This window comes from Podarcis vaucheri, assembly GCF_965113315.1.
Source record: "Podarcis vaucheri genome assembly, chromosome: 11".
In the NCBI taxonomy this organism is placed as follows: domain Eukaryota; kingdom Metazoa; phylum Chordata; class Lepidosauria; order Squamata; family Lacertidae; genus Podarcis; species Podarcis vaucheri.
In genome coordinates this window covers 15,400,872-15,425,589 of record NC_138749.1, presented here as the reverse complement: position 1 = coordinate 15,425,589, position 24,718 = coordinate 15,400,872, and the positions used below count along the sequence as shown (strand labels likewise).

Below are 24,718 nucleotides of genomic sequence, written 5' to 3'. Positions count from 1 at the left end.
TTATTATTTAAATTTTTATCCCCCCCCCATTCTTTATACTCACACTTTCATCCAGGGTTGTCAAATAACTTACAAAAAAATCATTCAGTCAAAAATCTAACAACATGAATCAAAATCATCCTCCTATTAGTTATACATAACAGTATATACTTTTGTCCCTACTCATTTATCCTAATTTTCCCCCTTCCTCCCCCCTTTTAACCCCTCCCCCCAACACTTGTTCTCTCTTCAGATCTTTAACCATGAGCACAGATTATTCATTCTAATTTGGATGCTTGGGTTGGCTTCCCCCAGTGCTATCCAATTCCTATAACTTGCCCATTTATTCAAAATCTTTTGACATTTGTTTTCCCAGGTATCTTCCGTCATCACCTGTTCAAATACCATATCAAATTGTATATATTCAAAAACACAGTCATTCCATTTATCCTTTTATTTCCATCCTAATGCATTGCAGTTGACCTGATAAAGGTCAGGTTTGGGGGGGGGTATATTTTTCTAATTGTCCAAAAAACCTTTTTAAAAAGAGTTAGGGGCTTTCCCAGGGCAAAGCGCCGACTCCCTCCGTCCCCGCACATGACTCGCCTTGCAGACAGGGGGAAGGGCGGAGAAGGAGGCGCCGCCTTCCGCCCCTTTTTGCGCACAAAGGGCTTTTCGCCTTTTCTCTCTCGTCGCCCCGCCCCTCTGGCTAGCTTGTCACAGCCCAGGCGAGCAAAAAGTGCTTCTGGAAAGATTAAAACAGTGGGCGAGACTCCCTGGGAAGGCATGCCACAAAGCAGCTCAGTTAACTCGGGGAAGGAACTGTACCACTCGGGCTGCTGCACAGTAACGGAATGCATTTAGTTAACACAAACATGGCTGCTGCCTTCAGAGCTGCAAACCGAGCCTTGTACCCATGTAAGTGAACAAACCGGCTGCATCTTTCTCCAAAGGGTCGTTGCAATGCCTATTTCCTTCCCCCTCTCTTCCTTACTAAGAGGATTCTCCCCTCACCCCGCAGAGGGGGAATGGGGAGAGCACCTTTTAACTGGGTTTTGCTGGCTGTCTGGAGAGAAAGAAATGAGGGGGCTCTTGCATTGTCCTTTTCCCGGGGTGGCGAGAGATGCGCTTTTGCTGCGGAGGTCGATCTCCCGGGGTCAGTGGGGGGGGTGGGGGTGGGAAAAAAGAAAAACGGCGTTATGCAAGCAGCATGTTACAGAGGGCTCTGTCCGGCGTCTCTCTTATATAAGGACTTCTAGCAAATGCATTGCTTTTTTATTTTGTTAAAGTGACAGCACAGAAACCGCTTTTTCGCAATCCTATGCAACTTTTTACGCGGAATCAGGATAAACAGACTGGGCAAGAGAATTGTTCTTTTTCTAATTATAGAAAAGGGTTTTCAGCACGCCTTGCATAAATCAGCAGAACAAGGCTAGTACTTGAGCGAGATATTATTTTTAAAAATTAAAAATCCACGCCCACCTGAGACCCGCAGAATGCACGCGCGGACTATATAGCCCTCCCAGGTAAGACTAAAGTGCGCGCGGTTGGTTTTGTGCAAGCGATCGTCGGTTTGGGTGCGAAAACGAAAGGGGATCCGTGTTGCTGACGCCGAGAGCTTGTTACACAACGTGGCCGCCGGAGAGGAGAGTTTGCGTAAAGGGCTTAGCAGCACCTCTGGAGAGCTTTGCATCCGGCGTGCAATATCAGGGAAACGGAGAGTTCTAAAAGTGCAACAAACTGCAGGGAGTTTGATTGTTGTTCTGCTTGGAACCGTTTAACTTGGGAGGTGTTGTTTTCAGTTTAAATTAAATAATTGCAACTATTTTTATCTGGTGGTTTTTAAAAAATAGCTGTATTTTATGGTGCTGTAACCCATCTGGGAACCTTAGGGCGAAAGAACAAATACTGTGGAACGAATATTGTCAACATTTTAAGAAACCAAAGAGATCTGCAGTTTTTGCGGACCTGCCTCTCAGCTAGATGTTGCAAGGCTCATTTTTAAATATGGCATTCGTGGGTTTTCTCCCTCCCCTGCTAGGTACAATCTTTTCCTTTCAGGGAAAACTCAGGTGGTGAATGTCAAAAGAACTGTAGCATGTTGGGAAGCCTCCAAGTTTTCAGAACTAAAAATATTTAAAAGGTGGGAGGGGAAACCAAAGCAGCCAATCTAACCCCTATAGTTGAATTTGAAGCCCATTTCAAGGCTTTCATACCAAACTTGCATGTATGATTATCGCTGTCACCTTTAAAGACTAGAATTGATCACAGTCTCTCACATGCACAACGTTTGGTGAATGGGCGCTGATGAAAAGTTTCTACCAAAAACAGTGTTCGAAAGTCTAAGCGCTTTTTGCAGAAGGGAATTTCATTAGCGTGAGCAGTTTCCGAGCTCTGGGCTCAGTACTGTGACTAAGATTTCAGATTAAAACTGCAGTGTGGAAAGAAAGGAGGACTTTTTCCTGCCTCCCCACTTCCAGCTACTCTCTGAAGAATGGAGAAGAGACCCTCTTCAGAATATTAGGGAGGTGAGCAGGGGAAGGACTGGACCATGTGAAAAATGAACATAATATTTTAGCTGCTGTTCATTCATTTTCAGTTTTGTATTAGTGCGCCTAGACATTCCATTGTTGCGCCCATAACCTAGGTTTAAGGTGCCCTTTAGCTCCTAGCTTTCATATCTCAGTTTCTAACACTGACCAAAACACAAAATGTTGAAAGTGTGATACTGGATTATGAAGGTTAGTACAGTAGTACCTCTGGATGTGAACAGTATCCGTTCCGGAGCCCCGTTTGCATCCAGAAGCGAACGCAATCTGTGCATGCGCGGGTTGCAATTTGCCGCTTCTGCTCATGCACGTGACGTCATTTTGACCGTCTGTGCATGTGCAAGCGGCGAAACCTGGAGGTAACGCGCTCCGTTACTTCCGGGTTGCCCCAGCGAGCAACCCAAAAATACTTATCCCGAAGCTACTTCAACCCGAGGTACGACTGTATTGTCAGCTTTACAAGTGAAGGTGAGCAGTTTGCACTCCTGTTATCAGCTGTGAATTTGGTTCCCCCCCTTCCCCAAGCTCTAGACCAGGGGTCGGCAACCTAAGGCCCATGGGCCACAAGGGGCCCATGGGGGTCATTTAACTGGCTCATGGACCCCCGCCACTCGGTCGGCTCCCATGCACTGCGCTAAACCAGCATGGAGCAGAGCAGGGACTGCCTTCCGCAACGCTGGCCAGCTTCCCATTGGCTGGAAGCTCCTGCAGCCATTGGGTAGCTGCGCACGCCTCTTCAGCGCTGGAAGGAGCGCTGGAAATAGTGTTCCTGCGCGCGCGCACTCCGGCCCACTGCTGAGTCTGCAGGACCATGAATCAGCCCAAGCCACAAAAACTTTGCCACCCCCTGCTCTACACAAGTCAGCTGCCTACAAATGCAGCCCTTGTTGTTTTATAGGCAAATTTTAGAAGATCCAGAAGCTCCGTTTGGGGGCGTCAAGTTTTGACCTCGCACAAGGCACCATATTACAACAGATGACTAAAGTATGCCTATTGTGCAGGCATCACTAAGTGGGTAGGCGGCATTGTGGAGACAGAAAAAACGCACAAGAGAAGCTCTAGAAATGCCCCTTGAAATATGCTTAAATTTAACAACTGTAGAGTGAAATAAACCAATCCTTAATTTTTTCCTAAATGCCTGACACCTGCTTATCGGGGGATTTTCTGTTGTGTTTATTTTCCGATTGCATTTGCATCCGTGTGTGCATTTTCGCGGCTGGTCTGTGACCGTATTAAGAAATTCATTCATTCATTCATTCATTTTCGAGGAAATGCTGTAGCTCAGTGACAGAGGCCGTTTTATGCATGGAGAAAGTCCCACGGTCAGTTCTTGGAGGTCATTGTGGACCGTTCTGGGCTTGGTGAGGACGAATCATCTGACTCCGTATAAGGCAGCTTGTCATGGGTTTGGAATGAACGAAATACCGCATTGCAAAGAAACAAACCAAGTAATAAACTAATTGTGGGTTGTTCTGTTTCCCCCTTGCTCTTGTCTAGTCACAGCAAGCAATGGCTGCAGTCGGGCAAGAGTCCAGCTACAAGGGAGATGTCAGTCAACAGCGACGGCAGCTGTGCAGGCCCAAAAAACCAAGCCTCAGGCCCAACCTGAAAAGAGGTAGGGAGCTGTTGTGTGGGTGGTTCATCTGCACAGGAACTGATAAAGCTCTGCATATGGGTGTAGTTTAAACTGTAGAACCTCAGAGAAATTACATGCTTTTCAGAGAAGGGGGAGGGGACCCTGCGGCTCTGCAAATATTGGTGGACTGTAATTCCCATCAGCCCTGGCTAGCATAGCTGACAGGTGTGAGGGGAGTTGCAGACCACCAATATTTGGAGGGCAGCAGGCTTCTCACCCCTGCGAAAAAATTTAAAAGTAATGTCAGGCTGTGCATACACTTAACAGGGAGTAAGCCCAATTGGAACACAGCGAGGCTTGCTTACAAATTAAAATGGCTCGGATTTTGGTGCCTGTTAAGCTAGTGTTACCCGTTGGCTGATGAGGAGTGAATATTAACGCCTCCCTTCAGTGCTGGATTTACGTATAAACTAAACAAGCTATAGCTTAGAGCCCCACTCTCTTGGGGCCCCAAAAAAAATTTAAAGGGAAAAAAACCTGGATGTGCATTTCCAAAATATAAAATAAAAAACAAATGAAATAAAACCTACATACAGCAACAGTGTTTTGTGTTATGGAGGCTCCTAACATGTAAGTAATGGGCCCCGCCTGCTAGCTTGCTCCCTAAAATATCACTAGTTGGCTCATTTTTATATACAGGGTGCCTACATTCTGCTATTTATAATTATTAGTAGTTTGCATCATATATTTACACCTCTTGTTATTTCAGGTTATAGCAAGTTTCTAGAGACTAGATTATGAGTCTTTGTAAATTGTGTTTCTAAAGGAACTTTTGTTATTGCCAAATGTCAATGTGTTTGCATTATTAAGTTTGTTATGAATAAAAAAATCATTTTAAGTTAGCGCTTAATAATAATTTCACTATTAATATACTTCTTAATTATTTAATTATTTTGCAATGTTATTTTGCACTTAATTATTTTGCAATGTTTCCAGGCCGCCTTTCAGAGGGCCTTTCCGAAGCAATTTGGGCGTAAAATAAAATGTAAAGCTTCAATATAGAGTTTCAGTACAATAACAGTAATTTAAAACGGGCACCCATTACGATGCCTTCCAAACGTGGGTTGGACTCCATCTCCCATCAGCCCAAGCCAGCATGGCCAATATCGGGGGACACAGGAGTAGCTGGGGGATGCTGGGAGTTGTAGTCCTAGCACTATGTGGCAGGCACCCTGCTGGTTACCCCCAGGTTAAAATATCTCACAGCCAGCCAAATAAGAAACAAACAAAAAATGGAAAGTGGAAGGCAGCAGCCCTTGTTTGATTTCGAATTGATGTGTTAAACTTATCCTCCTGTTCTCTTTTTTCCTATAGGAAACCTAAAACGGGGATCTTGATGTTAAACATGGGAGGCCCAGAGACACTTGGAGACGTCCATGATTTTCTTCTTAGGCTTTTCCTTGACAGAGACCTGATGACTCTTCCAGTCCAAAAGTAAGACTTAGTACTTTGGTCTGCCCGAAGTCGTGCTGAGTTGCTTACTGTTTTAGGAGAGTTAGGAACCCTTTCTTTCTTTCTTTCTTTCTTTCTTTCTTTCTTTCTTTCTTTCTTTCTTTCTTAACACCTGGCTTTCTTTATTCTTTCATAAAATGTATACACCATTTGATTGTTGTTTAAAAACACACACCCTTAAAGCAATTCATGAAGAGAGCAAAGCAATGAAATGACCGGCAAAAGCAGTTAAAAACAACTAATGTATTTTTCGCTCTATAGGACGCACCGGACCATAGGACACACCTTGTTTTAGAGGGGGACAACAAGAAAGAAAAAAAATCTCCTCCTCTCTGCTCAGAGCCCCTTCAGTAAAGCGGCAGGAGAAACGGAGCCCCTTCCATTTCTCCTCCCGCTTCGCTGAAGGGGCGCTGCGCAGCTCTCCTTCTCTGCTGAAGCCACGAAAGCAAGACTCTCCCGGCTTCAGCGAAAGGAAGCTGAAGCCTGCGGAGCACAGCTACCCCTGAAGCCTGGAGAGCGAGAGGGGTCGGTGCGCACCGACCTCTCTCGCTCTCCAGGCTTCAGCGAAAGAAGCGCAGAGGGAGCGCTCCCTCTGCGCTTCGGAGGCTTTCGCTGAAGCCAAGGAGCTTGTATTCACTCCATAGGATGCACACACATTTCCCCTTAATTTTTGGAGGGGAAAAAGTGTGTCCTATAGAGCGAAAAATACGTACTTAGAACATTTGTAAAATACTTAGCAATAAGCTAATAATAAATAAGCAATAAAGCTTATTTTGTTGTTAACCGCCCTGAGCCCGGCTTCGGCTGGGGAGGGCGGGATATAAATAAAATTTATTATTATTATTATTATTATTATTATTATTATTATTATTATTATTAAAGCAGATTAAAACACATGTCAATCTGAGCAGGCTTTTGGTCAGGAAGGGTGATGGTTGACTTCCCTGCCTTGGTTGGAATTTTCATTAGCTGACTTAAATGTGATGCAGGTAAGTGGAAAGTATTTGACACCTTGTGTGGTGTTGCATATGTCTGGTAACATTGAAACGGTGCCTTCAGTTCCTGCAAATGGCTGGCTTGCAGTTCCATGCCTTGCCAGCCAGTCTGTGGTTTCTAGGTGTGCTAACATGTGCGTAGCTGCTGATGGCTCAATCTGAAATCTGTGTCCGGGGCGGCTGTCTACCAGCTCCATCTGCTACTCAGGTTGAGACCCTACCTGCCCATGGACTGTCTTGCCAGAGTGGTGCATGCTCTGGTTATCTCCCGCTTGGACTACTGCAACGTGCTCTATGTGGGGCTACCTTTGAAGGCGACCTGGAAACTACAACTACTGCAATCCAGCATGCAGTAGCTAGACTGGTGACTGGGAGCGGCCACTGAGACCACATAACACCGGTCTTGAAAGACCTACATTGGCTCCCAGTACGTTTCCAAGCACAATTCAAAGTGTTGGTGCTGCCCTTTAAAGCCCTAAATGGCCTCGGTCCAGTATACATGAAGGAGCGGCTCCACCCCCATCATTCTGCCCGGACACTGAGGTCCAGCGCCAAGGGCCTTCTGGCGGTTCCCTCACTGCCAGAAGTGGAGGTTACAGGGAACCAGGCAGAGGGCCTTCTCGGTAGTGGAACCCACCCTGTGGAACGCCCTCCCACCAGATGTCAAAGAAATAAACAACTATCAGACTAAGACATCTGAAGGCAGCCCTGTTTAGGGAAGCTTTTAATATTTGATGAATCATTGTATTTTAATATTCTGCTGGAAGCTTCCCAGAGTGGCTGGGGAAACCCAGCCAGATGGGCATGGTGTAAATAATATATTATTATTATTATTATTATTATTATTATTATTATTATTCAAGATGCTGGTGAACAGGATGGAGGTAAAGTGAGATTGCTATTGCTAACAGCTATGTCTCGACATTTCAGTAAGCTGGCGCCTTTTATTGCCAAGCGACGGACGCCCAAAATCCAGGAACAGTATAGTCGGATTGGTGGAGGGTCGCCTATTAAGAAATGGACTGCTACGCAAGGAGAAGGCATGGTGAAACTGTTGGATGAAATGTCTCCCCACTCTGGTATGTGAGTCCTTCCTTTAGGCATAATACTTTAAAAATACTTTTTAAAAAAGACTCTGCACACATTTGTATGGCAAAAAGCCAAGAAAAATACTCTCTTCCAAGCGGTGCATGTGAAAAAATCCATGTACAGTGGTACCTCGGAAGTCAAACGCCTTGTGACTCAAACGTTTTGGCTCCTGAACCCCGCAAACCCAAAAGTGAGTGTTCCAGTTTGCGAATGTTCTTTGGAACCCGAACTTCCGGCGTGGGTTCCATGGCTTCCGATTGGGTGCAGGAGCTTCCTGCAGCCAATTGGAAGCCGCGCCTTGGTTTCGGAACATTTTGGAAGTTGGACGGACTTCTGGAACGGGTTCCGTTTGACTTCCGAGGTACAACTGTCGTGTCCTAAAATGCGAGAAGCACAGTTACAGGGAGCCAGGCGGGAGGGCCTTCTCAGAAATGGCACCCTCCCTGTTCAATGCCCCCCCATCAGACGTCAAGGAAATAAGTAACTGTACAGTGGTACCTCGGGTTACATACGCTTCAAGTTACACACTCCGTTAACCCAGAAATAGTTCTTCAGGTGAAGAACTTTGCTTCAGGATAAGTACAGAAATTGGGCTCCGGCGGCGCGGCGGCAGCAGGAGGCCCCATTAGCTAAAGTGGTGCTTCAGGTTAAGAACAGTTTCAGGTTAAGAACGGACCTCCGGAACGAATTAAGTACTTAACCCAAGGTACCACTGTACAGCCTTTAGAAGAAATCTGAATGCAGCACTGTATAGGGAAGTTGTTTAATGATTTATTTTTATATATGTAGGAAGCCGCTCCACTCAGGGTAAAAAAAATAATAATAATAATAATAGTTATAACCAGAGACAAAGCCCTTTAGGGAATGTTGGGATACTGCCGGGGAGACGGGGGCATCAGGCAGACCCCCAGCTTTCTTTAGCCACTGGCTGGCAGCCGGGCGATCACCGGTCTCCCTTGGAACAGCATCAAACAGCGACACGAGCCTCAGATGCGTTTAGAGACTCGGCACGCTCTATCAGCAGAGTGAATAAATCTTTGCACAACAGAAGTGGCGGACAGAGAAATGTGTAAGCATATTTACAGCATTTATTCAGCATAGTTCAGGAACAAAGGAAAAAACATGTCTGCTTCCCTACGTGTCCAGCAAACAGCTGAAAGCAAAAGCAATATACAGAACCGAAGTTCCCGGCAAGTGCTGGAAGTAAACAGTTATGTGACACACAACAGTCATGCCTGTTCCCTTTTAAGGTGGAACGGAACTATATCCTAACAAGGAAGAGCTGTAGCTCAGTGGTAGAGCATCTGCTTTGCAGGCCAAAGGTTGCAGGTTCAATCCCCAGCATCTCCAGCTCGGGCTGGGAATCATAGAATCATAGAGTTGGAAGAGACCACAAGGGCCATCGAGTCCAACCCCCTGCCAAGCAGGAAACACCATCAGAGCACTCCTGACATATGGTTGTCAAGCCTCTGCTTAAAGACCTCCAAAGTAGGAGACTCCACCACACTCCTTGGCAGCAAATTCCACTGTCGAACAGCTCTTACTGTCAGGAAGTTCTTCCTAATGTTTAGATGGAATCTTCTTTCTTGTAGTTTGGATCCATTGCTCCGTGTCCGCTTCTCTGGAGCAGCAGAAAACAACCTTTCTCCCTCCTCTATGTGACATCCTTTTATATATTTGAACATGGCTATCATATCACCCCTTAACCTCCTCTTCTCCAGGCTAAACATGCCCAGCTCCCTTAGCCGTTCCTCATAAGGCATCGTTTCCAGGCCTTTGACCATTTTGGTTGCCCTCCTCTGGACATGTTCCAGTTTGTCAGTGTCCTTCTTGAACTGTGGTGCCCAGAACTGGACACAGTACTCCAGGTGAGGTCTGACCAGAGCAGAATACAGTGGCACTATTACTTCCCTTGATCTAGATGCTATACTCCTATTGATGCGGCCCAGAATTGCATTGGCTTTTTTAGCTGCCGCATCACACTGTTGGCTCATGTCAAATTTGTGGTCAACTTGACCAATGTCCCCTGCATAAAACCTCAGAGAGCTGCTGCCAGTCCGTATTGACAGTACTGAGCTCGATGGAGCAGTGCTTTGCCTGGTAAACGCAGAAGGCACCTGCCTTAATACGCAGAACTAACAAATTCTGCAGTATAGTTGCTGCGTTAAGCGGCCCGTTTCATGGCAAACATCCAACGGATGTTGTGAGGAGCATTGAGCGATGGTTCTCAAAGAAAGAGAAGGCATAGCATGGCCAGAACGCTGCCTGTTCATGTTTGAACCAGCTCCAACAAGTCCCCCTGGCTGCTGATACTGAACACAAGCAGATCTGAGTGTGGCTCGCCGTTCCCGCCGAAACCGTTACTCCTTCCTTATCATAAAGCCTGAACTCAGGGGAGGAACCTCGCAAGTTGTTGGGTGGGGCCGATGACAGTTGCTCAACTTGAGGGCGCCGGGGGAGTCTGGCAAAATGAGAACCTTATCAGACACTCTCTAAATGGTCCATTTGTCAGGCACCCAAATAGCCAGAGTTCTATGGGAGATGGAACAGGTTGAACCAAGTTGCAACAGCACCAGAACCCTCCCCATTGGCAGACCCAGATGCAGATGTGCTTAGTTACCATGCATTGCCTGTCCATCTCTTGACCCGGCGATGTGTCAATCAGCCATTCTGGATCAAAGCCACCAGGCGGAACTTTGGTATCCGCAAGCACGATGCTTTTAAAAGAGACCTGCTAGCGTGGGACACAAGATTGATGTGCGTTGCAAAGCAATTGCATGTGCGAACTGCGGTAATTAGACTAGCGCACGTAGATCGTGTTCTTGACACAAGTAAGCACACTGCGAAAGATCTGAAGGCTAGTCTCCAACACTCCCTCGCCTTGTCAGGCAAGTCAGTAGCTTTTAATTTTTTTTTTTAAAAAGTAAAATTAGTGTGTTTAAAAGGGCCGGGGAATTGGGAGCATTAAGTTAATGGTTTAGGGAGCCTTATCTGCTCCTGTCAGACCTCATCACTCCCTCTGATTTTACAGCCTGGCTTCCCCAGTGAAAGCCGCCTTGCCTTTTATCTATTTGTACATCCTTTGCATCTTAACTTTCACTCCTATTATGTCAGGCAGGCCTCTTCTGCTTCTGCCATGGCTGCGGGCTACTGTTTTATTGCTAGATAAGTGCAAAGCAGGTAGGAAAGGGGAACAGCGCTTCTTGGAAGCATGCTGAAGTCTGCGACTCCGACATGATGGAAGTCTTTGCTTCCTTGGAGTTCTGTTTAAAATGGTTAGTTTGTCTATTTTCTCCTTTCCAGCTGTCAAGGTTTCCTATTTGGCAAAATACAGTGGTACTTCGGGTTACATACGCTTCAGGTTACAGACTCTGCTAACCCAGAAATAGTTAAGAACTTTGCTTCAGGATTAGAACAGAAATGGTGTTCCGGCGGCAGCAGGAGGCCCATTAGCTAAAGTGGTGCTTCAGGTTAAGAACAGTGTCAGGTTAAGAACAGACCTCTGGAATGAATTAAGTATTTAACCCAAGGTACCACTGTACCAATTTAGTGGGTCATTGGAAGTTGCTATGATGTTTGCCCAAAGTGCTCGTGTTCTATTAAAAAGATGTGCAAACCAGCTGGGTTGTGGGTTTTTTTCCAGTTTGAGGATTTAGGTCACACACAAACCCTCTAGTGTAAATTCAAAATTCCCATTGTTCTAGGTGCATTTTGCGACAGTGAATTTCATTAGCGCGAGCAGTTTCTGAGCTCTGGGCACAGTACCACATCTAAGATTTCAGATTAAAACTGCAGAGTGGAAGGAAAGGAGGACCTTTTTTCTTCCTAACCACTTTCAGCTGGCTGGGCAGGGGAAGGACTAGACCATGGGTAGGCAAACTAAGGCCCGGGGGCCGGATCTGGCCCAATTGCCTTCTAAATCCAGCCCACGGATGATCTGGGAATCAGTGTGTTTTTATATGAGTAGAATATATCATTTTATTTAAAATGCATCTCTGGGTTATTTGTGGGGCATAGGAATTTGTTCATTTTTATTTTATTTTTCAAAATATAGTCCAGGCACCCACAAGGTCTGAGGGACAGTGAACCGGCCCCCTGCTGGAAAAGTTTGCTGACCCCTGGACTAGACCATGTGAAAAATGATCATAATAGTTTAGCCGCGGTTCGTTCATTTTCTTTTTTTTAATATGATATTTATTGAATATGATATTTATTCATTTTCAGCTTTGTATTCTTGTTATTTAAAAAAAGGCATTCCATTGTAGCACCCATAACCTTGGTTTAAGGTGCCGTTTAGCTCCTGGCTTTCATATCTCAGTTTCTAATGCTGTTGTAATACACGACTCGGAGAGCCTTTCAGAATTGTTGAGTTGGAAGGGACCCCAAGGGTCATCTAATCCAGCCCCCTCTTTATTGTTTTTAAAAATATTAATACGGTAGAAAAGACCACAGTGCAGATGCTGCTGCAACTGGAAGGCCCAGACAATGTTTACACCAGCTTTTTCACCAACCTGGTACCCGCCAAATGTTTTTGCTATCAATGTGTGTGATCCAGAACATCTGGCGGGTGCCAGGGTAGCGAAATGCTGCCTCACATAATGTTAAGATCACGTTGCTCCACAGAATAAGTTCACTAGCTGTCTTCTGTTTCCAGCGCCGCACAAGTACTACATCGGATTCCGCTATGTCCACCCTCTGACGGAGGAAGCCATTGAAGAGATGGAGGAGGATGGCATTGAACGGGCTGTTGCTTTCACACAGTACCCACAGTACAGCTGCTCCACCACAGGTGAGCTCATACCTGGAGTACAGAATCAATGCCTGGCCTCCAAAGGCAGGCCTTGGTCTAATCCAGGGGCCAGCTCTGGGAATCTGTTTGTTCTATGCCTCAGCAAGAATCATAGCTGTCAACTTTCAGATTTGAAAATAAGGGATCAGCAGCCTTGAAAATAATGGACCAGCAGCCTCACCTGTCCTGGGGACAGTCTACGGGATATCTGACAGTCCGGGATAGTAGCAGGAAACGGCGCTGGAATAAGGGAATTTCTCGCAAAAAAAGGGAAGGTTGACAGCTATGGCAAGAATACGCAAGGCAGTATTAAAATAGATAGTCTTCCTCTTGATTTTACATAACCGCAGTCCATTCTGCGCTCTTGAGCTCTACTTGGGCAGCAGCAGCAGCAATACTGTACAGGGTTCTCCTTTGGCTCGTTGCACAATTCATGCTGGCCTTGCTTTATGTGAAAGTGAGGTGGCGGTTATGTCAGCAAGCAGCCAGGCAGCTACGCTTTTACTTAGATGTGGACGTGCAGCAGAAAATGGTATTCAAAACTTGATTTTAAAAAAATGGTTTAGAACCACTGAATATCAGTTTCTGAGGAACAATAGGCAGGGGAAATGTGGAACCTGCTTAGCTGTGCCATAGTCCAAAAATTATTAGCTGGTGGTAACGTGGAGGTGACCTTTTTCACTGTTACCACCCATGTTGTGGAATGCTCTCCTTGCTAAAATATGAGAGGCCCCATCAGTATTGGCGTTCTGCCGGCTCTTGAAGACATAGTTCATTACATGAGCTCTCCCCCGAACCTCCTCTCTTAACTTGTTAATGCTGAGGTCTTGTTTTATTGCTCACTTTAATTGTGTGTGTCTGTTTCAGTGTTTTGTTGGAATTGCCTTGTGTATTTTAACGTGTGCTTACATTTTCTGGTAGCTGCCTTTATACTTGTAAACGGCTTCGAAGCCACTTGGGCAGTGTAAATTCAGTAACAGTAATAATTAACAAGAATAATACGTCCTTTTTGAGAGGCTTATCTTCCTGGCGACACCAGCCTGGCCACTGTGAGGGACTAAATGGGCCTTGGGTCTGATCCAGCAGGGGACTCATCCTTCGCAGAGTCCCTGTATCCCCTCCTTCCTTACCACAAGTCACCTTTTCTGCTCTTTTTTGCCTTTCTGATGGGCTCATTGCTTTTGTCCCCTTCAGGGAGCAGCTTAAACGCTATTTATCGCTACTATGACAAAAAGGGGGATAAACCAAAGATGAAGTGGAGCACAATCGACAGGTGGCCAACACATCCGCTTCTCATTCAGGTACGGAATTCTTGGTGGGAACCAAAGCGAGGAGCAGTGGAAACCGGCCAGGTTTGCCAAAGTGCCAAGCGTCTGTTGTGTCTGTGGGGGCAGGATGCAGGACAGTGTTTCTCCAACTCGGGTCTCCAGCTGTTGTTGGACTACAACTCCCATCATCCCTAGCCAGCAGGATGATGGGAGTTGTAGTCCAACAACAGCCAGGGACCTCAGGTTGGGAGAAACACTTGATAGGATCTCTCTGACGTGCAGTGGGAACGTAGGTTCCTCAAGGAGCACGATGCTGTATTTGTGAAACAAATAGATAGCTGAATAGGTCAGGGTTCTTACTTGGAGCCTTTCCCCATATTTTATAACCGTTTTTTGTTTTACTCTTATGTAAAAATGCATAATTGTTAGTTGGTGCATGCCTAGAAAGGTTGGAAGAAAATCTTGGTGCAACATAGGATATTATTATTATTTAAATGCATTCAAATTCTCAACTGTGCTTGAGGATCACTGTCATGATTGGGGAGGCTGGCATTTGGACTTGTGGTTTATTTCTCCAACTTTTGCTTTTCAGTGCTTTGCAGACCATATCCAGAAGGAACTGGACTTATTTCCACCCGACAAAAGGAAAGATGTAGTTATTCTGTTCTCCGCTCACTCTCTGCCAATGTCTGTGAGTAACAGCAATCCATTTCCAAAGCTGCAAAATATTTTCTTAGAGAGGCGATTAAAAAAAATCCTTGTTTGTATGATCTAATGATCCATTCACCAGTTTGCCTGTCCACGCACAAGACCTGCTCCCTGCCTTGCAGGCCGTCTTCCACCTGGCCTGGGAGGGTGGAGCTTGGACTGACTCCATCTACAAAAGCTGAGGCTGCTTTATTTTAGATCTTGTGATTTATATGGAAATTGTTCAGCTTGGTTGTGCATATCAAAATGTTTTATTTATTGTTCATGACTACTTTTGTTATGTTGTGGTTATGTATTTCTTATGTTGTAAGCCACCTTGAGCATGGCTTGAACTGCGGAAAGGCGACATACAAATAAAATTATGTATGTCTGTAGAGTGTCAGAAATACTGGGTTCTTCCTCGTATCATTCTCCTGCGCCGCACAGGGATTTTTGAGATCTGTGGAAATTTGGTGCCATCTAGTGGTTTCTCTTTAGCACCAAAAATAAGTTGCAATGCTGCAGTTCTGAATTAAGCTGTCTGGAGTTTGAAGGCACAAATGTTGCTTCAGTGGAAGAACAAATCACTAGAAATTATTTTTTTAAATATCCCCCGATAACATATTGCATCTGCTTGAAATGCCTTGTGCCTTGTATTAAACTCCGGTTGGCTCCTGAACGCCACAAACCTGGAAGTGAGTGTTCTGGTCTGCAAACTATTTTTGGAAGCCGAACTGTCCGATGTGGCTTCCGAATGTTTTGGAAGTCGAACGGACTTCTGGAACGGATTGCGTTCGACATCCAAGGTATGACTGTATCTCCCTAGTGGAATGAATTGCTGAACCTCTCTGTCAAGTGTAGCTCCGTAAGGAGAATTAGGGTCTCCCAGCGACACTCAGCACCCTTGACAAAACTCCATTTCTCGGGATTCCTTGCAGGAAGCCATGGCTGTTTAAAGTGGTGTGATACTGCTTTAAATGTATATAGTGCAGTGAGGGGGCCATAATTTATTGGGTATAAGAAACAATTGGTTCTAAGCTTAGGCTGGGACTGCATCTGATGGGACGTCTTATGAGTAATGGGAACCCTTTAACTGGCATGTGTTGCTGCAAAATGTGGACTAATTATGGTGGTTTGATAATGTAGTGTTTGTTTTAACCCCGATTGAGCTGTTTTAGCTAACTTGCCCTTTCTGTCCCATAGGTAGTTAATCGTGGCGATCCGTACCCACAAGAGGTGGGAGCAACCGTTCAGAGGGTTATGGAGAAACTCAACTACTCCAACCCGTATAGGCTTGTGTGGCAGTCCAAGGTATATTTTTATTTCATTTATTGACATCATTGGCATACTGTCCAGTGAAAGCCCGCAGGACAGTTAGCAATAAGCTTGTTCAGCTGTCGGAATTGGCCCGTGAGAGTAGATCCTGATAAGGATCTGGTCCACAAAGCTTAAAAGTGTCCCCACGCCTGCTTTAAAATGTGGTGTATATATTGAATCACAACTTAACACAGTGGTACCTCTGGTTAAGTACTTAATTTGTTCTGGAGGTCCGTTCTTAACCTGAAACTGTTCTTAACCTGAAGCACCACTTTAGCTAATGGGGCCGCCGCGCCGCCACCACACAATTTCTGTTCTCATCCTGAAGCAAAGTTCTTAATCTGAGGTACTATTTCTGGGTTAGCGGAGTCTGTAACCTGAAGCGTCTGTAACCTGAAGCGTCTGTAACCTGAAGTGTCTGTAACCCGAGGTACCACTGTAATATCTCTCTCTCTCTCTCTCTCTCTCTCTCTCTCTCTCTGTGTGTGTGTGTGTGTGTGTGTTTGTGTGTCCTTTTCCCTAGGTTGGTCCTATGCCTTGGCTGGGTCCTCAGACGGATGAGACGATCAAAGGGCTTTGCCAGAGGGGAAAGAAGAATATTTTGCTGGTTCCAATAGCGTTTACAAGCGACCACATAGAAACGCTCTACGAACTGGACATCGAATACGCGCAAGTCTTGGCCAGTGAGGTAAGCTGTTTTGCTTTCATTGCCATTCTGCACAGTTGTAGGCTGAAGGCTTTAAGCCTGCTTAATAGAAAGCAGATCCCGTTATAAACAGAGAGTCATAGAATTGTAGAGTTGGAAGGGACCCTATGCAGGAATCTCAGCTAAAGCATCCATGACTGATGGCCATCCAGCCTCTGCTTAAAAAAATCCAAGGAAGGAGAGTCCACAGTCTCTGGAGGGAGATGGTTCCACTGTCCCAACAGCTCTTACTGTCAAAAGTTTTTCCTGATGTTTAGTCAAGAAATCTCCTTTCTTGTAGCATGATGCTTATTTCTGTGTAACCATGTTTAAAATAGGGCTGTAGGTTTTGTTTCCAGGGGGCAGCTGCGTTTATCTGCTGGCAGCAAAAACAGCAGAGAATTTACGTGGCGCCTTAAAAACTTAACAGATTTCATTGTGGCACAACCTTTTGTGGATTACACTCCGCTTTCATCAGCTGCCTGCACGAAGTATTATTGTGATTTAAAGACAGGTAGGTAGGTAGGTTCTAAGGGACGCGGGTGGCGCTGTGGGTTAAACCACAGAGCCTAGGACTTGCCTATCAGAAGGTTGGCGGTTCGAATCCCCACGACGGGGTGAGCTCCCGTTGCTCGGTCCCTGCTCCTGCCAACCTAGCAGTTCGAAAGCACGTCAAAGTGCAAGTAGATAAACAGGTAGCGCTCCGGTGGGAAGCTAAACGGCATTTCCATTTGCTGCTCTGGTTCGCCAGAAGCGGCTTAGTCATGCCGGCCACACGACCCGGAAGCTGTACGCTGGCTCCCTCAGCCAATAAAGTGAGATGAGCGCCGCAACCCCAGAGTCGGTCACTACTGGACCTAATGGTCAGGGGTCCCTTTACCTAGGTAGGTTCTGCGATTTTGTGTTGGCACACTTCACCATCCAGGTGCCCCTGCCAGGGCCTGTTGGCTTTTGTAGTACAAAACACTTGAAGGCACCAGGGTGGCGAAGGTTGGCTGTGATGGTAGAATAGTCCCTCACCCCCAACCATGTTTCAGTCTGTACCTGTAATTCAAGATGGTGTTTCTGATGTAGTCCATGAAAGTTCATGTCATTAGAAATTTATTCGACTTTAAGGTGCCACCATACTTGGTTATACAGTGGTGCCTCGCAAGACGAAATTAATCCGTTCCGCGAGTGTCTTCGTCTAGCGGTTTTTTCGTCTGGCGAAGCAACCCTATTAGCGGATTAGCGCTATTAGCGGTTTAGCAGCTATTAAAGGCTTAGCGGCTTAGCTGCTAAAAGGCGGCTTAGAAAAAAGGGGGGGAGCGGAAAAAAATCTCAAGACTCGCAAGACATTTTTGTCTTGCGAAGCAAGCCCATAGGGAAATTCGTCCTGTGAAGCAACTCAAAAACGGAAAACCCTTTCGTCTAGCGGGTTTTCCGTCTTGCGAGGCATTCGTCTTGCGGGGCACCACTGTATTTTACATATTGTCTGTTTACAACCCAACTTTTCAGCCAAAACTAACCCCTGAGATTTTGCTCTCATTTGTAGAAGTATTTCTATCTGATTAAATGTCAGTCTGGTATACAGCGATGTGTGTATAATTAATGCCTAAAACACTTAAGTGGACACCAGGCGTTCAGGGCTCTGTATATGTAAACAAGAACCTTGAATGCGGCGTGGTAGTGTATGTCTTAACAACAATTAAAACTCAGCACCAAGGAACTAGACATTAAAGACGAAAGGGTGTGTGTGTGTGTGTGTGTGTGTGTGTTGGGTGTTTTCTCCTGCTCTCTGTTAGCGGATGACACAGTCCAGGATTTAGGTCATTTCCTCCTGAGAGGGACAGGATGGAAGCAGCTACATGTGACATAGCAGGTTGGCTGTGATGGTTAAAATGACCACCAATAGAAGCAGCCCTTTTCACTGCTGTGCTGTTGGTTGGACGCAAGCACTAAATATCAGTGCAGTTTGCAAATGGAAAGCCATATTTGGGTAAAAATCCCGGGGTTTGGGTAGCAGAAAAGAGTTGATGTAAGTGGGTTGGTTTGGCAGGGTTTTTTTTGGGGGGGAGGACCACTTCCCCAGTCCCTTGGCAATCAGACAGTGTGTTTGCAGATTTTTCCTAAGTGATTTCCAGAGTGCTGGAGGGACATGGGACTACAGCAGCAGCGGGGAATCCGTGGCCCTCCAGATGTTGCTGAATTACAACTCCCATCATCCCTGACCGTTGGCCAGCCTGGCTGAGGTTGATGGGAACCAGGAGTTTCACATCATCTAGGGGTGCCACGGGCTCTCCATAACTGGACTGCAGGAAAGCTCCTGTACTGCTCTAATATCATATGAACTGGGCTTAATTCTGCCTCGTTAATTCCCGTTGCTCTCTGCATCATCCTTGAAACAAGGGCTTTGTCTGAGGGCTATGGACTTAGTGAGATGATACCACGTGTTAAACCATTTGCTCCCTCTCTTCTTCTCCAGTGTGGAGTCGAAAACATCCGAAGAGCAGAATCCCTTAATGGAAACCCATTGTTTGCCAAGGTAATTCCACCCCTTTTGAGTCTCTCCAGTCTCCTAGTTAGGGATGGCAGACATGATTCCCATCCTTGTCAATTTTACAGGGGTTCAGCTTTTTTTCTACCGCTCCTGTTAAGTAAGAGGAAGGGATGTAGCTCAGTGGTACAGCATCGGCTTTGCATGCACACAGATGGAGCAAGGTTGAAAGCAAACTATTGTATTGGTAGACCATGGATACCTGAAGGAGCTTCTCCACCCCCATCGTTCAGCCCGGACACTGAGATCCAGCGCCGAGGGCCTTCTGGTGGTTCCCTCACTGCGAGAAGTGAGGTTACAGGGAACCAGACAGAGGGCCTTCTTGGTAGTGGCGCCCACCCTGTGGAACACCTTCCCTTCAGTTGTGAAGCAAATAAGCAGCTATCTTCTCTTTAAAAGACATCTTAAGGCAGCCCTGTTTAGGGAAGTTTTTAATATTTAACGCTGTACTGTTTTTAACACTTGATTGGGAGCCGCCCAGAGTGGCTGGGGAAACTCAGCCAGATGGGCGGGATATAAATAATAAATTATTATTATTATTATTATTATTATTATTATTATTATTATTATTATTTGAATTCGTCCCTCACAGCTCAGTAATGTCTACACTGGCTGGCAGCAGTGCTCTAGGGTTTTGTATGGGGCCGTTCTGGGCTTACCTGGACATGCCTGGGATTGAACCTGCGACCTTCTGTGTGCAATGCAGTTGCACCAGCACTGATCTCTTGTTCAGGTGTGGAGAAATTAATGGACTGGGTTTTCTAGTTCGGCAGAATGATCCTGACCCCTGCGGAGATAGGGAGGAGGATTAGGGTGGGACAAAGGAGTGGCTTTGCTAGGAACCCCCCCAGTCCACCTATGGAAAGTTCCACAGTATAGTTGTGTCCAACCATCAGTGCTTGGAGACACCAAATTCAAAGCTCCCCTAATTGGGATGTGAATAGGTGCTAGGGGAGGCTAGATGTACAATTGCAATCGGAATAATTCAGCCCCCGTTGCAAATCAGGTTTATTATCAAAACTGACAGACTTTCAGCTGTTTTGCAATGAGCAAATCAAAAGCAGTTGAAACTTCGGATGCTTCAAGTGGTTTCCCCAAGTTCAGCTGAAAACGCAATAATAGTGAGACTGGAGAAGCCAACATAAGTTGCACTTTCAGCTGAATTTGGGAAACCACTTGAATATTTCCGATTGCCACTGTATTAGATATTTAATTCTTCCTTCCTCACGTTTGTGAGTTCAGCAGAGTGCCATCCCTTTGCAGCTGAGAAGGGAAGCTTAGTTTTAGCCTTTTAGTTTAAGTAATCCAGGATGCTTTAAGGCAGTCTGGAATTTCCTGGTATTTCCCCCTTTTCTACTCCTTAAAATAATAATTACACAGATAGCCTTGTAAAAGATAAAAAATAACATTTACTAACTCAGGATACTTGCTGAAGAGCAACAGATGCAGCAACTTGGTTCCGGCAGGCTTAAAGAGGGTCTCCTCTGTGGGGTGTGCATGAAACAGGGCCTTCTCAGTGGTGGCATCCAGGCTGACACCAATTTGTTCCCTTCCTGACTTCCACAACCAGTGGAACCAGTGCCACCCAAGCATTTAATTAATAAATGCCCAAGATACTCAATGGTCTATTAAAACACACCTGGAAAATCTTGTGAAGGGAATTTTCCATATCATACGTTTTTAATCTCAATTTGGCCTTTGATACTCCCTTGCATCAATAAACCCAGCTTGCAACAACAATAATAATAACAATGTACATAAATTGTAAGATCACCAACTTGCACTTACCTTTTTGTTGGAAGCCTAATGTTTGTGGTTTTTGTCCTTTGTTTTTTTTAAAAAAACATTATTTTACTTCTTTTCAGGCCCTCGCAGACTTGGTCTCTTCCCATCTCAAGTCGAATGAAATCTGCTCCAAGCAGTTAACCCTCAGTTGCCCGCTTTGCGTGAATCCTACTTGCCGAAAGACAAAATCGTTCTTTACCAGTCAGGAGCTGTGATGCGCATTTGCAGTGGGTTCACCTGACACAGAGTATAACCCTGCGGATCCTGCCCTGTGCGCCCGTTTACACTGCTTTCTTTTGCCCCGCTCAGGGCCGCTTCAGACGGGACAATTAGCCTCTTCTGTGTGATAAGAAGGGTCCCAAATGGGGCTTGCACTGGTCTGAAGGAGGGATGAATCTGAAATCTTTTTATGTTTATTTTTTGTTTCTATGGAGGGATCTTGCGTTGGAAGGGAAGTAACATTTCAAAGGGTTTCATCCTGCCGGGGTTGCTGAGAACACACTTGTCTTCCTATAAAGGCATTCAGGGGACTCTTAGCACCTCACAGTATCAAGCTTGGCACTAGGCACTGAAAAACGAGCAAAACTTCTGATACTTATGAGCTGCATATATACTTGGAGTAGGGTTCAGCAGTGATGTTGAATAATAGCAACTGGCTCGATTTCAGCTTGCAGGGACTGGTTGCTGTCCAGGTTAGTTTAATCACTTCTAAAAGAACTACTCCAAGAATCTTGACCTGAGAGTTACAACATAGATCTCTTAATATGTTCTTGTCATAAAAATAGTATTTTTAAAATCCTTCCATGTAGGATACTACTTTTCCCCCCTATGTGGTGTGTTTTGTTTTGTTTTTTCACGCTTGGAACTCTGCAACTAACCACACTGACCATCACACTGCTGATACTGGTTTGTTTCAAATCAACTGACACCTTTTTTAAAGCATGTATTTGTGTTTTTTAAAAAATGAAGTTTTTTTTTCTTTTTTGTGGGGTTCGTTCTTCCCCTCCCCCCCCAAAAATGCAGAATTGATTCTGCACCAGCCCAGCAGCTTTCAGTTCCTTTGACAGCAGAGTTATCTAAATTGAATGGACGTGCGATTTCGGTGGTCTTGGTGGCAGCGTCTGCCCAATAAGCCAAAGATCAAGAACTTGTGCCCCTTCAGATGTTGCTTGACTCCCACTCCCATCAGCCCCAGACAGTATGGTCCAATGGTCAGGGATGATGGGAATTGCAGTCCAACAACATTATGAGGGCCAGAGAATCTCTATCCCTACAAACCGCCCAGATCCTTGGCCTAATAAGCCTTCCTGAACTTTCAGGCCTGCCATTCAGGCTTGTCCCTTGGCGCCCAGTCAGGAAAACAAACCACTTTAGCTTGACATTCATGGTTTGTTTCTCTGTAAGGAGCCAGGATTCATTAAGCCAGCAACGAAGTTTGGGTTGTTAGGGACAAACCAACCGGGATCCCTAGTTCTGACATCGCACCAAGCGGCATCCGGCTGGTCCACAATATGACATATTAAGCCAGGGTTCTTGGCTTATCATCATGGTCAAACTTGGCCTTTGTATGAAGGGAAAGCTTTTACTTTTTCCCTTGGAAAGCATAACCTGTCAAGAAATCGCCGTAGCCTGTAGCTTGGGGCGGGGGGAAGCTACATTGAGACAGCATTGATTGTGTGTGTATTGTGGTTCAACGAGTACAAATGTCTCTTCATAACTTCTGGATGAGACTCCGGGAAGCGCTGCATCCATATAACAGCTTGGACCTGAGGAGTGAGTCCTCTTTTCTGGCCCAGGAACCACATTCAGCCTTGGCCAATCCTTTGGGGTCTGCATATCAGCAGTGGGTGTGGCCAGCCACCCACTCTACCTGGGAAGACAGGTAAAGCACACAGCCCCCCCCCCCCCCCGATCTGTGAAGATGAGCTGAGATGTGGGGATTATCACACCACAGCATACATTCTGTGATTTATTTTTGCTGCTGCCAAATCAAATTCATAGGTGGTTGTTGGAGCGTAAAACATGACTGGGAGGGGGCGGTTCTTGATCAGGCCTCCAAAATGGGGGCTAGCCACCCCCATCCCAGCTCCCATAAGCTGAGGCTAGTTTCAGCTGGAGACCTTCAGTAATCAAGTTGTGCAGGCAGTGTTTTTATATCTATGTGCATAAGCACTGATGGTTGTGCAGTTCTACACACAAAAGGTGCAGAGTATGTGCAAATCAATGGGAAATTCTGTGCTTTGCTCAGTATGGGTAATTGCCAACTGACGTCGGAGAATGTGTGAATCGATCAGTGGTGTCTTTTTACATTGCTCAGTTAATACACATAACTTGTGTGCAAATTTTGTATGCCACTTGGGGAATTATTCTAGGGGAGAATGTGAATGTTACCTGGTGAGCATTGCCCGTTTTGCATATTCTCCACGACTGTGCTATGCTTGGTACCAATGTGATCTGGACATGGTAAAATAAAAATCCACTATTGATGACCTCTGAATATTCTGCACACCTCTGGTTATGTGTACAGCGTTTGCAAACCTACATTTCTGAAGTTGGGTTAACCACAGTGTGTGTGCATGGAACACATTGGAATGGATGTGTCAGTTTGAAAAAAGCAAAGGTTCTGACCTTTTTACTCCTTTGCCAAGTCCTCAGACCTTAGTTGGCACAAAAGAGTCTTTGAGAAAGAGTATTCTTGCAGAGTATTGCTGCTTTTATTCTTAAAAAGTCTTCTCCATCCACGACCGACAGCTTTTACACACACCAAACGCAACCAGCTTTCTACCATTCAACCAACCCACGCCCAACACTAACATTGACCACTCTATACAGGTACAATTTGGTGAAAGGTTGCGACTCATTGTAGGCCGCTGACTCATGCTGACTTAGTTCTTTTAGTATTAAAGAAACAGCAGCTAATTTTTAGCCATGACATGTACCGTTGCAAATTGCCTGGCTGATGCTTCTGAACTGGAACTGTCAAGAAATTCAGGCTCGATATTTCCGACAGCCTCTTACTTTAGATCATTCCAGCGGGGAATTTTAGAAATGTGCGTCATAAGGACTTGCTTGTTCTTGTCATACATTAAGTCAGGTGCATGGTAAAATTACGGAACCAAGAATGACACCTGGGCACTTGCTTAATAGCAAAGTTTGGTGCTTCCTGGGAAACGTCAACGTCTGAAATGCCTTCAGGATCTCTTAAGAATTGCCAGTAAATGTAAAACATTCACCAGACTGTTGACACCCACAGCAGGTGCCATTTGTCTTCCAGTGGTAACTGCTCTACTCCAGAAGCTGCCCTGTTGAATGTAGACTATTATGAGAAGCGAGTGCCCTTCCCATTTTCCTCCGTTGCTCCTGTGTTAGGAGCCTTGTCTCTTTTAAACCAGCGTTCTTGTCTTCACGGAGAGCTTCCTTCTCTTTGAACAAGCGGGAATATGAGGCCGTTCTTCAGAGCTGCGTTATAGATCTGCTTATCACTTTCTAGCTGTCAAGCCACTGTGGTTTTTGTGGTATTTCTATGGATGCAAATTGATCTGGATTTAATTCATGTTGTCAATTAAACTCCAAATGATCTATTAGAGCGTTTTTTTCTTTTTCAAATGGTGGTGAACACGCGAGACTGCTGGTGGCAAGCTTGTACTGCTGGTTCTTGGCAGGCAGAAGATTATAAATTTCCTTGAGTCAAATAAATAAAATGTTGGACTCTCTGTCTCTGTTTTTTTTTCTTTCTAAGAGTAAGTATGGATAGGGTAAGGATGCAGGTGGCGCTGTGGGTTAAACCACAGAGCCTAGGACTTGCTGATTAGAAGGTTAGCGGTTCGAATCCCTGTGATGGGGTGAGCTCCCGTTGCTCGGTCCCTGCTCCTGCCAACCTAGCAGTTTGAAAGCACGTCAAAGTGCAAGTAGATCAATAGGTACCGCTCCAGCGAGAAGGTAAACGGCATT

At 45.5% G+C, this 24,718-nt stretch overlaps 1 protein-coding gene across 3 annotated transcripts; it reads left to right on the top strand.

Moving 5' to 3' along the window:
- The first annotated feature begins 675 nt into the window (after positions 1-675).
- FECH (ferrochelatase) lies at positions 676-24,480 on the top strand. Of its 3 annotated transcripts, none has more exons than XM_082242114.1 (11): positions 676-897; positions 4,032-4,143; positions 5,479-5,598; positions 7,542-7,690; positions 12,355-12,489; positions 13,684-13,790; positions 14,350-14,448; positions 15,648-15,755; positions 16,285-16,449; positions 18,911-18,970; positions 20,848-24,480. In XM_082242114.1, the coding sequence occupies exons 1-11, from the start codon at positions 834-836 to the stop codon at positions 20,980-20,982; spliced, it is 1,254 nt and encodes a 417-aa protein (XP_082098240.1). In that variant the 5' UTR covers positions 676-833; the 3' UTR covers positions 20,983-24,480. The 3 variants fall into 3 exon arrangements, with proteins under 3 accessions (XP_082098240.1, XP_082098239.1, XP_082098241.1); XM_082242113.1 differs by having other exon boundaries at positions 4,026-4,143; XM_082242115.1 differs by lacking the exon at positions 676-897 and adding an exon at positions 1,221-1,505 and having other exon boundaries at positions 4,026-4,143.
- Positions 24,481-24,718: the final 238 nt, after the last annotated feature.